Genomic DNA, 14668 nt, shown 5'->3' on the forward strand with positions numbered 1-14668 from the left:
AGTTACACCTCAGTTACACCTCATAGTTACCCCCATAGTTACACCCCATAGTTACCCCCCATAGTTACCCCCCATAGTTACACCTCATAGTTACCCCCATAGTTACCCCCCATAGTTACACCTCATAGTTACCCCCATAGTTACACCTCATAGCTACCCCCATAGTTACACCCCATAGTTACACCTCATAGTTACCCCTCATAGTTACACCTCATAGTTACCCCTCATAGTTACACCCCATAGTTACACCTCATAGTTACCCCTCATAGTTACCCCCATAGTTACACCCCATAGTTACACCCCATAGTTACACCCCATAGTTACCCCCCATAGTTACACCTCATAGTTACACCCCATAGTTACACCTCATAGTTACCCCTCATAGTTACCCCCATAGTTACACCCCATAGTTACACCCCATAGTTACCCCCCATAGTTACACCCCATAGCTACCCCCATAGTTACACCCCATAGTTACCCCCCATAGTTACACCCCATAGTTACACCCCATAGTTACACCTCATAGTTACACCCCATAGTTACACCCCATAGTTACACCTCATAGTTACCCCCATAGTTACACCTCATAGCTACCCCCATAGTTACACCCCATAGTTACACCCCATAGTTACACCTCATAGCTACCCCCATAGTTACACCTCATAGTTACCCCCCATAGTTACCCCTCATAGTTACCCCCCATAGTTACCCCCCATAGTTACCCCTCATAGTTACACCTCATAGTTACCTCCCATAGTTACACCTCACAGTTACACCTCATAGTTACACCTCACAGTTACCCCCCATAGTTACACCCCATAGTTACCCCCCATAGTTACACCCCATAGTTACACCTCATAGTTACACCTCATAGTTACACCCCATAGTTACACCCCATAGTTACACCTCACAGTTACACCTCGTAGTTACACCCCATAGTTACACCTCATAGTTACCCCCCATAGTTACACCCATAGTTACACCTCATAGTTACCCCCCACAGTTACACCTCATAGCTACCCCCATAGTTACACCTCATAGTTACACCTCATAGTTACCCCCATAGTTACACCTCAGTTACACCTCATAGTTACCCCCATAGTTACACCCCATAGTTACCCCCCATAGTTACCCCCCATAGTTACCCCCCATAGTTACACCTCATAGTTACCCCCATAGTTACCCCCCATAGTTACACCTCATAGTTACCCCCATAGTTACACCTCATAGCTACCCCCATAGTTACACCCCATAGTTACACCTCATAGTTACCCCTCATAGTTACACCTCATAGTTACCCCTCATAGTTACCCCCATAGTTACACCCCATAGTTACACCTCATAGTTACCCCCCATAGTTACACCTCATAGTTACCCCCCATAGTTACACCCCATAGTTACACCTCATAGTTACACCTCATAGTTACACCTCATAGTTACACCTCATAGTTACACCTCATAGTTACCCCCATAGTTACCCCCATAGTTACACCCCATAGTTACACCTCATAGTTACCCCCCATAGTTACCCCCCATAGTTACACCTCATAGTTACCCCCCATAGTTACACCCCATAGTTACACCTCATAGTTACACCCCATAGTTACACCTCAGTTACACCTCATAGCTACCCCCATAGTTACACCTCATAGCTACCCCCATAGTTACACCTCATAGTTACACCTCATAGTTACCCCCATAGTTACACCTCAGTTACACCTCATAGTTACCCCCATAGTTACACCCCATAGTTACCCCCCATAGTTACACCTCATAGTTACACCCCATAGTTACACCCCATAGTTACACCTCATAGTTACACCCCACAGTTACACCCCACAGTTACACCTCATAGCTACCCCCATAGTTACACCTCATAGTTACACCTCATAGTTACCCCCATAGTTACACCTCAGTTACACCTCATAGTTACCCCCATAGTTACACCCCATAGTTACCCCCCATAGTTACCCCCCATAGTTACACCTCATAGTTACCCCCATAGTTACATAGTTACACCTCATAGCTACCCCCATAGTTACACCCCATAGTTACACCTCATAGTTACCCCTCATAGTTACACCTCATAGTTACCCCTCATAGTTACACCCCATAGTTACACCTCATAGTTACCCCTCATAGTTACCCCCATAGTTACACCCCATAGTTACACCCCATAGTTACCCCCATAGTTACACCTCATAGTTACACCCCATAGTTACACCTCATAGTTACCCCTCATAGTTACCCCTCATAGTTACCCCCATAGTTACACCCCATAGTTACACCCCATAGTTACCCCCCATAGTTACACCCCATAGCTACCCCCATAGTTACACCCCATAGTTACCCCCCATAGTTACACCCCATAGTTACACCTCATAGTTACACCCCATAGTTACACCCCATAGTTACACCTCATAGTTACCCCCATAGTTACACCTCATAGCTACCCCCATAGTTACACCCCATAGTTACACCCCATAGTTACACCTCATAGCTACCCCCATAGTTACACCTCATAGTTACCCCCCATAGTTACACCCCATAGTTACACCTCATAGTTACACCTCGTAGTTACCCCCCATAGTTACACCCCATAGTTACCCCCCATAGTTACACCCCATAGTTACACCCCATAGTTACCCCCCATAGTTACACCCCACAGTTACACCCCACAGTTACACCTCGTAGTTACCCCCCATAGTTACCCCCCCACAGTTACACCTCATAGTTACACCCCATAGTTACCCCCCATAGTTACACCCCACAGTTACACCACGTAGTTACACCTCATAGTTACCCCCCATAGTTACACCCCATAGTTACACCCCACAGTTACACCTCGTAGTTACCCCCCATAGTTACCCCCCCACAGTTACCCCCCATAGTTACACCCCATAGTTACACCTCATAGTTACACCCCATAGTTACCCCCCATAGTTACACCTCACAGTTACACCTCATAGTTACCCCCATAGTTACCCCTCATAGTTACACCTCATAGTTACCCCCCATAGTTACACCCCATAGTTACACCTCATAGTTACACCCCATAGTTACCCCCCATAGTTACACCTCATAGTTACACCTCATAGTTACCCCCATAGTTACCCCTCATAGTTACACCTCATAGTTACCCCCCATAGTTACACCCCATAGTTACCCCCCATAGTTACCCCTCATAGTTACCCCTCATAGTTACCCCCCATAGTTACACCTCATAGTTACCCCCATAGTTACCCCCATAGTTACCCCCCATAGTTACCCCCCATAGTTACCCCCATAGTTACCCCCCATAGTTACCCCCCCATAGTTACACCTCATAGTTACCCCCATAGTTACCCCCATAGTTACCCCCCATAGTTACACCTCAAAGTTACACCTCATAGTTACCCCTCATAGTTACCCCCATAGTTACCCCCATAGTTACCCCCCATAGTTACCCCCCATAGTTACCCCCATAGTTACCCCCCATAGTTACCCCCCCATAGTTACACCTCATAGTTACCCCCATAGTTACCCCCATAGTTACCCCCCATAGTTACACCTCATAGTTACACCTCATAGTTACACCCCATAGTTACCCCCATAGTTACACCTCATAGTTACACCCCATAGTTACCCCCATAGTTACACCCCATAGTTACACCTCATAGTTACACCTCATAGTTACACCTCATAGTTACCCCCCATAGTTACACCCCATAGTTACACCCCATAGTTACACCCCATAGTTACCCCCCATAGTTACCCCCCATAGTTACACCCCATAGTTACACCCCATAGTTACACCTCATAGTTACACCTCATAGTTACCCCCCATAGTTACACCCCATAGTTACCCCCCATAGTTACACCTCATAGTTACACCCCATAGTTACCCCCCATAGTTACACCCCATAGTTACCCCCCATAGTTACACCTCATAGTTACCCCCCATAGTTACACCTCATAGTTACACCTCATAGTTACCCCCATAGTTACACCTCATAGTTACACCCCATAGTTACCCCCCATAGTTACACCTCATAGTTACACCCCATAGGTACCCCCATAGTTACCCCCCACAGTCCGGGGTCCGCGCAGCCTCAGTTATTGTTCCAAGGTGGTAAAAGCCGCACAGAATACTTGTCTCGTGCATGGACTCTCCGGTTGTCAGTGCTGGCCCCGCCTCTTATGACGTGGGTGTGGGCGGTGCCGGCGGTGCGGCTGGTGCTGTTGCTGGAGATGCTGCTCACACCGGAGACCCCGGGAGTCCGAGAGCCGAGCGGCCGGGAGTATGGAGGTGTGAGGCGGGAGAGCGGGGAGGATGTGGAGCCTGCTGATGTGTGCGGCCTGCTGGGGGCTGCTGAGCGCAGGTGAGACCCCCGAGAGCCCCTGTGTGTACCCCGAATCTCTGGAGTCTGCCCCCCCCCCCCCATATCTACAAGTACACCCCGAGAGCCCCTATATATGTCCCCGACCCCCCCGCTGTATCTACTCCTACACCCCGAGAGCCCCTGTGTATGTCCCGACCCCCCCGCTGTATCTACTCCTACACCCCGAGAGCCCCTGTGTGTACCCCGACCCCCCCGCTGTATCTACTCCTACACCCCGAGAGCCCCTGTGTATGTCCCGACCCCCCCGCTGTATCTACTCCTACACCCCGAGAGCCCCTGTGTGTACCCCGAATCTCTGGAGTCTGCCCCCCCCCCCTCGTATCTACAAGTACACCCCGAGAGCCCCTGTGTATATCCCGACCCCCCCGCTGTATCTACTCCTACACCCCGAGAGCCCCTGTGTGTACCCCGAATCTCTGGAGTCTGCCCCCCCCCCCCCCATATCTACAAGTACACCCCGAGAGCCCCTGTATATGTCCCCGACCCCCCCGCTGTATCTACTCCTACACCCCGAGAGCCCCTGTGTGTACCCCGAATCTCTGGAGTCTGCCCCCCCCCATATCTACAAGTACACCCCGAGAGCCCCTATATATGTCCCCGACCCCCCCGCTGTATCTACTCCTACACCCCGAGAGCCCCTGTGTATGTCCCGACCCCCCCGCTGTATCTACTCCTACACCCCGAGAGCCCCTGTGTGTACCCCGAATCTCTGGAGTCTGCCCCCCCCCCCCATATCTACAAGTATACCCCGAGAGCCCCTATATATGTCCCCGACCCCCCCGCTGTATCTACTCCTACACCCCGAGAGCCCCTGTATATGTCCCCGACCCCCCTGCTGTATCTACTCCTACACCCCGAGAGCCCCTGTGTGTACCCCTAATCTCTGGAGTCTGCCTCCCCCCCCCCTCGTATCTACAAGTACACCCCGAGAGCCCCTGTATATGTCCCGACCCCCCCGCTGTATCTACTCCTACACCCCAAGAGCCCCTGTGTGTACCCCGAATCTCTGGAGTCTGCCCCCCCCCCCCCATATCTACAAGTATACCCCGAGAGCCCCTATATATGTCCCCGACCCCCCCGCTGTATCTACTCCTACACCCCGAGAGCCCCTGTGTGTACCCCTAATCTCTGGAGTCTGCCCCCCCCCCCCCCCGCTGTATCTACAAGTACACCCCGAGAGCCCCTGTATATGTCCCCGACCCCCCCCGCTGTATCTACTCCTACACCCCAAGAGCCCCTGTATATATCCCCGACCCCCCCCCCCCCCCGCTGTATCTACTCCTACACCCCGAGAGCCCCTGTATATATCCCCGACCCCCCGCTGTATCTACTCCTACACCCCAAGAGCCCCTGTATATATCCCCGACCCCCCCCCCCCCCCGCTGTATCTACTCCTACACCCCGAGAGCCCCTGTATATGTCCCCGACCCCCCCGCTGTATCTACTCCTACACCCCGAGAGCCCCTGTGTGTACCCCTAATCTCTGGAGTCTGCCCCCCCCCCCCCTCGTATCTACAAGTACACCCCGAGAGCCCCTGTATATGTCCCCGACCCCCCCGCTGTATCTACTCCTACACCCCGAGAGCCCCTGTATATGTCCCCGACTCCCCGCTGTATCTACTCCTACACCCCAAGAGCCCCTGTATATATCCCCGACCCCCCCCCCCCCGCTGTATCTACTCCTACACCCCGAGAGCCCCTGTGTGTACCCCGAATCTCTGGAGTCTGCCCCCCCCCTTCGTATCTACAAGTACACCCCGAGAGCCCCTGTATATGTCCCCGACCCCCCCCCCCGCGGTATCTACTCCTACACCCCGAGAGCCCCTGTATATGTCCCGGACCCCCCCCCCGCTGTATCTACTCCTACACCCCGAGAGCCCCTGTGTGTACCCCTAATCTCTGGAGTCTGCCCCCCCCCCCCTCGTATCTACAAGTACACCCCGAGAGCCCCTGTATATGTCCCGGACCCCCCCCCCCCCCCCCCGCGGTATCTACTCCTACACCCCGAGAGCCCCTGTATATGTCCCCGACCCCCCCGCTGTATCTACTCCTACACCCCGAGAGCCCCTGTATATGTCCCCGACCCCCCCGTTGTATCTACTCCTACACCCAAGAGCCCCTGTATATATCCCCGACCCCCCCCCCCCGCTGTATCTACTCCTACACCCCGAGAGCCCCTGTATATGTCCCCGACCCCCCCGCTGTATCTACTCCTACACCCCGAGAGCCCCTGTATATGTCCCCGACCCCCCCGTTGTATCTACTCCTACACCCCGAGAGCCCCTGTATATGTCCCGGACCCCCCCCCCCCCCCCGCTGTATCTACTCCTACACCCCGAGAGCCCCTGTGTGTACCCCTAATCTCTGTAGTCTGCCCCCCCCCCCCCCCGCTGTATCTACAAGTACACCCCGAGAGCCCCTGTATATGTCCCCGACCCCCCCCCCGCGTATCTACTCCTACACCCCGAGAGCCCCTGTATATGTCCCGGACCCCCCCCCGCTGTATCTACTCCTACACCCCGAGAGCCCCTGTATATGTCCCCGACCCCCCCGCTGTATCTACTCCTACACCCCGAGAGCCCCTGTATATGTCCCCGACCCCCCCGCTGTATCTACTCCTACACCCCAAGAGCCCCTGTATATATCCCCGACCCCCCCCCCTCGCTGTATCTACTCCTACACCCCGAGAGCCCCTGTATATATCCCTGACCCCCCCCCCCCGCTGTATCTACTCCTACACCCCGAGAGCCCCTGTATATATCCCCGACCCCCCCCCCCCGCTGTATCTACTCCTACACCCCGAGAGCCCCTGTATATGTCCCGACCCCCTGCTGTGTCTACTCCTACACCCCAAGAGCCCCTGTATATATCCCCGACCCCCCCCCCCTGTATCTACTCCTACACCCCGAGAGCCCCTGTATATGTCCCCGACCCCCCCCCCCCCCCCGCTGTATCTACTCCTACACTCTGAGAGCCCCTGTATATGTCCCCGATTCCCCCGCTGTATCTACTCCTACACCCCAAGAGCCCCTGTATATGTCCCCGACCCCCCCCCCCCCCCCGCGGTATCTACTCCTACACCCCGAGAGCCCCTGTATATGTCCCGGACCCCCCCCCCCCCCCCACCGCTGTATCTACTCCTACACCCCAAGAGCCCCTGTATATGTCCCCGACCCCCCCGCTGTATCTACTCCTACACCCCGAGAGCCCCTGTATATGTCCCCGACTCCCCGCTGTATCTACTCCTACACCCCGAGAGCCCCTGTGTGTACCCCTAATCTCTGGAGTCTGCCCCCCCCCCCTCGTATCTACAAGTACACCCCGAGAGCCCCTGTATATGTCCCCGACTCCCCCCCCCGCTGTATCTACTCCTACACCCCGAGAGCCCCTGTATATATCCCCGACCCCCCCCCCCGCTGTATCTACTCCTACACCCCGAGAGCCCCTGTATATGTCCCCGACCCCCCCCCCCCCCGCTGTATCTACTCCTACACGCTGAGAGCCCCTGTATATGTCCCCGATCCCCCACTGTATCTACTCCTACACCCCAAGAGCCCCTGTATATGTCCCCGACTCCCCGCTGTATCTACTCCTACACCCCGAGAGCCCCTGTGTGTACCCCTAATCTCTGGAGTCTGCCCCCCCCCCCCTCGTATCTACAAGTACACCCCGAGAGCCCCTGTATATGTCCCCGACCCCCCCCCCCCCACTGTATCTACTCCTACACCCCGAGAGCCCCTGTGTGTACCCCTAATCTCTGGAGTCTGCCCCCCCCCTCGTATCTACAAGTACACCCCGAGAGCCCCTGTATATGTCCCCGACTCCCCCCCCCCCCGCTGTATCTACTCCTACACCCCGAGAGCCCCTGTATATGTCCCCGACCCCCCCCGCTGTATCTACTCCTACACCCCAAGAGCCCCTGTATATATCCCCGACCCCCCCCCCCCGCTGTATCTACTCCTACACCCCGAGAGCCCCTGTATATATCCCCGACCCCCCCCCCCGCTGTATCTACTCCTACACCCCGAGAGCCCCTGTATATGTCCCGACCCCCTGCTGTATCTACTCCTACACCCCAAGAGCCCCTGTATATATCCCCGACCCCCCCCCCCCCCTGTATCTACTCCTACACCCCGAGAGCCCCTGTATATGTCCCCGACCCCCCCCCCCCGCTGTATCTACTCCTACACTCTGAGAGCCCCTGTATATGTCCCCGATCCCCCACTGTATCTACTCCTACACCCCGAGAGCCCCTGTGTGTACCCCTAATCTCTGGAGTCTGCCCCCCCCCTCGTATCTACAAGTACACCCCGAGAGCCCCTGTATATGTCCCCGACTCCCCCCCCCCCCCGCTGTATCTACTCCTACACCCCGAGAGCCCCTGTATATGTCCCCGACCCCCCCGCTGTATCTACTCCTACACCCCAAGAGCCCCTGTATATATCCCCGACCCCCCCCCCCGCTGTATCTACTCCTACACCCCGAGAGCCCCTGTATATATCCCCGACCCCCCCCCCCGCTGTATCTACTCCTACACCCCGAGAGCCCCTGTATATGTCCCGACCCCCTGCTGTATCTACTCCTACACCCCAAGAGCCCCTGTATATATCCCCGACCCCCCCCCCCCTGTATCTACTCCTACACCCCGAGAGCCCCTGTATATGTCCCCGACCCCCCCCCCCGCTGTATCTACTCCTACACTCTGAGAGCCCCTGTATATGTCCCCGATCCCCCACTGTATCTACTCCTACACCCCAAGAGCCCCTGTATATGTCCCCGTCCCCCCTGCTGTATCTACTCCTACACCCCGAGAGCCCCTGTATATGTCCCCGACTCCCCGCTGTATCTACTCCTACACCCCGAGAGCCCCTGTGTGTACCCCTAATCTCTGGAGTCTGCCCCCCCCCCCCCTCGTATCTACAAGTACACCCCGAGAGCCCCTGTATATGTCCCCGACCCCCCCCCCCCACTGTATCTACTCCTACACCCCGAGAGCCCCTGTGTGTACCCCTAATCTCTGGAGTCTGCCCCCCCCCCCCTCGTATCTACAAGTACACCCCCGAGAGCCCCTGTATATGTCCCCGACTCCCCCCCCCCCCCGCTGTATCTACTCCTACACCCCGAGAGCCCCTGTATATGTCCCCGACCCCCCCGCTGTATCTACTCCTACACCCCGAGAGCCCCTGTATATATCCCCGACCCCCCCCCCGCTGTATCTACTCCTACACCCCGAGAGCCCCTGTATATGTCCCGGACCCCCCGCGGTATCTACTCCTACACCCCAAGAACCCCTGTATATGTCCCCGACCCCCCGCGGTATCTACTCATACACCCCGAGAGCCCCTGTATATGTCCCCGACCCCCCCCCCCCCCCGCTGTATCTACTCCTACACCCCGAGAGCCCCTGTGTGTACCCCTAATCTCTGGAGTCTGCCCCCCCCTCGTGTCTACTCCTACATCCCGAGAGCCCCTGTATATGTCCCCGACTCCCCGCTGTATCTACGCCTACACCCCAAGAACCCCTGTATATGACCCCGACTCCCTGCTGTATCTACTCCTACACCCGAGAGCCCCTGTATATATCCCCGACCCTCCCGCTGTATCTACTCCTACACCCCGAGAGCCCCTGTATATATCCCCGACCCTCCCGCTGTATCTACTCCTACACCCCGAGAGCCCCTGTATATATCCCCGACCCTCCCGCTGTATCTACTCCTACACCCCGAGAGCCCCTGTTTGTACCCCTAATCTCTGGAGTCTGCCCCCCCCTCGTGTCTACAAGTACACCCCAAAAGCCCCTGTATATGTCCCGACCCCCCCCCCCCCGCTGTATCTACTCCTACACCCCGAGAGCCCCTGTATATGTCCCCGACCCCCCCCCCCCGCTGTATCTACTCCTACACCCCGAGAGCCCCTGTATATGACCCCAACCCCCTGTGGTATCTACTCCTACACCCCGAGAGCCCCTGTATATATCCCCGACCCCCTGCTGTATCTACTCCTACACCCCGAGAGCCCCTGTATATATCCCCGACCCTCCCGCTGTATCTACTCCTACACCCCGAGAGCCCCTGTATATGTCCCCGACCCCCCAGCTGTATCTACTCCTACACCCCAAGAGCCCCTGTATATGTCCCCGACCCCCCGGCTGTATCTACTCCTACACCCCGAGAGCCCCTGTATATATCCCCGACCCTCCCGCGGTATCTACTCCTACACCCCAAGAGCCCCTGTATATGACCCCGACCCCCTGCGGTATCTACTCCTACACCCCAAGAGCCCCTGTATATGACCCCGATCCCCTGCTGTATCTACTCCTACACCCCAAGAACCCCTGTATATGACCCCGATCCCCTGCGGTATGTACTCCTACACCCCAAGAACCCCTGTATATGACCCCGATCCCCTGCGGTATGTACTCCTACACCCCGAGAGCCCCTGTATATGTCCCGGACCCCCCCCCGCGGTATCTACTCTTACACCCCAAGAGCCCCTGTATATGACCCCGACCCCCTGCGGTATCTACTCCTACACCCCAAGAGCCCCTGTGTGTACCCCTAATCTCTGGAGTCTGCCCCCCCCCCTCGTGTCTACAAGTACACCCCCCGACCCCCCCCCCCCCCCTCACTGTATCTACTCCTACACCCAGAGAGCCCCTGTATATGTCCCGAGAATGCCAGGATCTGACCCTGAGACCTACGTATCTACATCTGCACCCCAAGAGTGCCAGAATCTGGCCTTTAGACCCATGTTTCTACACCTGCAGCGTGAGACCCACAGAAAACACCAGTACTTACCTCTGAGCTGCCCTTGTCTACACACCCAAGTATCTGCCCCTAAGGACCCAGTGTCTTACCTGTAAGTTCCTGACTACAAATGTGTGCCTCCGACCCTCCCCATGTCTGCACCTGCACCACAAGACCCCAGTATCTGAGCCCCTGTGTCTATACCAGTATACTAGGAGTCCCCGTGTCTAGACTTGCACCCCAGTAATCCCACCCAATGTTTGCTCCTAAGCCCTCTGTGTCTACACCTGCATCCCAGGTCCCCAGTGTCTGTCTTTGAATCCCTTCTATGTCTACACCAGCGTCCGGAGACCCCACAAATATATCCCTGAGCCTCAGTCATCTGTGCCCCAGGAGATCCCCAATCCTCACACCTGCATCCGATTACTGTGCCCCCTATATTACTGCTCCTGTGCTGCACCCCAATCACTGTGCCCCCTGTTACTGCTCCTCTGCTGTACCCCGATTACTGTTCCCCCTGTATTACTGCTCCTGTGCTGCACTCCGATCACTGTGCCCTCTGTATTACTGCTCCTCTGCTGTACCCCGATTACTGTGCCCCCTGTGTTACTGCTCCTGTACTGTACCCCGATGACTGTGCCCCCTGTAGTACAGCTCCTGTGCTGCACCCCAAACACAGTGCCCCCTGTATTACTGCTACCCTGCTGGGATTACTGGGGTGCAAGTCTAGACATGGGGACTCCTAGTATACTTGTATAGACACAGAGGCTCAGATACTGGGGTCATGGGGTGCAGGTGAAGACATGGGGAGGGTCGGAGGCATTCATTTATAGTCAGGGAACTTACAGTTAGACACTGGGTCCTTAGGGGCAGATACTCGGGTGTGTAGACTGTGCCCCCCGTATAACTGCTTCTCTTCTGTACGCCGGTAATTGTGCCCCCTGTATTACTGCTCCTCTGCTGTACCCCGATTACTGTGCCCCCTGTTACTGCTCCTCTGCTGTACCCCGATTACTGTGCCCCCTGTGTTAACTGCTCCTGTACTGTACCCCGATCACTGTGCCCCCTGTATTACTGCTCCTCTGCTGTACCCCGATCACTGTGCCCCCTGTATTACTTCTCCTCTGCTGTACCCCGATCAGTGTGCCCCCTGTATTACTGCTCCTCTGCTGTACCCCAATTACTGTGCCCCCTGTATTACTGCTCCTCTGCTGTACCCCGATCAGTGTGCCCCCTGTATTACTTCTCCTCTGCTGTACCCCGATCACTGTGCCCCCTGTATTACTGCTCCTGTGCTGTACCCCGATTACTGTGCCCCCCTGTTACTGCTCCTCTCCTGCACCCCGATCACTGTGTCTACTGTATTACTGCTCCTGTACTGTACCCCGATCACTGTGCCCCCTGTATTACTGCTCCTCTCCTGCACCCCGATCACTGTGTCTACTGTATTACTGCTCCTGTACTGTACCCCGATCACTGTGCCCCCTGTATTACTGCTCCTCTGCTTTACCCCGATCACTGTGCCCCCTGTATTACTGCTCCTCTGCTGTACCTCGATTACTGCCCCTCTGCTGTACCCGATCACTGTGCCCCCTGTATTACTCCTCCTTTGCTGTACCCCGATCACTGTGCCCCCTGTATTACTGCTCCTCTGCTGTACCCAGATCACTGTGCCCCCTGTATTACTGCTCCTCTGCTGTACCCCGATTACTGTGCCCCTGTATTACTGCTCCTGTGCTGTACCCCGATCACTGTACCCCCTGTATTACTGCTCCTCTGCTGTACCCCAATCACTGTGCCCCCTGTATTACTGCTCCTCTGCTGTACCCCGATTACTGTGCCCCTGTATTACTGCTCCTGTGCTGTACCCCGATCACTGTGCCCCCTGTATTACTGCTCCTCTGCTGTATCCCGATTACTTTGCCCCCGATACTGCTCCTCTCCTGCACCCCGATCACTGTGTCTACTGTATTACTGCTCCTCTGCTGTACCCGATCACTGTGCCCCCTATATTACTGCTCCTGTGCTGTACCCCAATCACTGTGTCCCCCGTATTACTAGCCCTCTGCTATACCCAGATCACTGTGCCCCCTGTATTACTCCTCCTTTGCTGTACCCAGATCACTGTGCCCCCTGTATTACTGCTCCTCTGCTGTATCCCGATTACTGTGCCCCCTGTATTACTGCTCCTCTGCTGTATCCCGATCACTGTGCCCCCTGTATTACTGCTCCTCTGCTGTACCTCGATCACTGTGCCCCCTGTATTACTGCTCCTCTGCTGTATCCCGATCACTGTGCCCCCTGTATTACTGCTCCTCTGCTGTACCTCGATCACTGTGCCCCCTGTATTACTGCTCCTCTGCTGTATCCCGATTACTGTGCCCCCTATATTACTGCTCCTGTGCTGTACCCCAATCACTGTGTCCCCCGTATTACTGGCCCTCTGCTATACCCAGATCACTGTGCCCCCTGTATTACTGCTCCTCTGCTGTATCCCGATTACTGTGCCCCCTGTATTACTGCTCCTCTGCTGTACCTCGATCACTGTGCCCCCTGTTACTGCTCCTGTGCTGTACCCCAATCACTGTGCCCCCCGTATTACTGCTCCTCTGCTGTACCCCGATTACTGTGCCCCCTGTATTACTGCTCCTCTGCTGTACCCCGATCACTGTGCCCCCTGTATTACTGCTCCTCTGCTGTACCTCGATCACTGTGCCCCCTGTATTACTGCTCCTCTGCTGTATCCCGATTACTGTGCCCCCTGTATTACTGCTCCTCTGCTGTACCTCGATCACTGTGCCCCCTGTATTACTGCTCCTCTGCTGTACCTCGATCACTGTGCCCCCTGTATTACTGCTCCTCTGCTGTATCCCGATTACTGTGCCCCCTGTATTACTGCTCCTCTGCTGTACCTCGATCACTGTGCCCCCTGTATTACTGCTCCTCTGCTTTACCCCGATCACTGTGCCCCCTGTATTACTGCTCCTCTGCTCTACGCCGATTACTGTGCCCCCTGTATTACTGCTCCTCTGCTGTACCTCGATCACTGTGCCCCCTATATTACTGCTCCTCTGCTGTACCTCGATCACTGTGCCCCCTGTTACTGCTCCTGTGCTGTACCCCAATCACTGTGCCCCCTGTATTACTGCTCCTCTGCTGTACCCCGATTACTGTGCCCCCTATATTACTGCTCCTGTGCTGTACCCCAATCACTGTGTCCCCCGTATTACTGGCCCTCTGCTATACCCAGATCACTGTGCCCCCTGTATTACTGCTCCTCTGCTGTATCCCGATTACTGTGCCCCCTGTATTACTGCTCCTCTGCTGTACCTCGATCACTGTGCCCCCTGTTACTGCTCCTGTGCTGTACCCCAATCACTGTGCCCCCTGTATTACTGCTCCTCTGCTGTACCCCGATTACTGTGCCCCCTGTATTACTGCTCCTCTGCTGTACCCCGATCACTGTGCCCCCTGTATTACTGCTCCTCTGCTCTACGCCGATTACTGTGCCCCCTGTATTACTGCTCCTCTGCTGTACCT

General features: G+C 55.8%; 1 protein-coding gene across 1 annotated transcript in view; it reads left to right on the plus strand.

The window, feature by feature from the left end:
* Positions 1–4230: 4230 nt before the first annotated feature.
* Positions 4231–14668, plus strand: part of LYPD1 (LY6/PLAUR domain containing 1) — a 56017-nt gene continuing 45579 nt past the window's right edge. Inside the window, exon 1 of the mRNA XM_075285922.1 lies at positions 4231–4361. Within this exon, the coding sequence (XP_075142023.1) occupies positions 4313–4361 (49 nt within the window). The 5' untranslated portion in view covers positions 4231–4312. The remainder of the gene's footprint in view (positions 4362–14668) is intronic.

This window comes from Leptodactylus fuscus, chromosome 8 (assembly GCF_031893055.1).
Source record: "Leptodactylus fuscus isolate aLepFus1 chromosome 8, aLepFus1.hap2, whole genome shotgun sequence".
NCBI lineage: Eukaryota > Metazoa > Chordata > Amphibia > Anura > Leptodactylidae > Leptodactylus > Leptodactylus fuscus.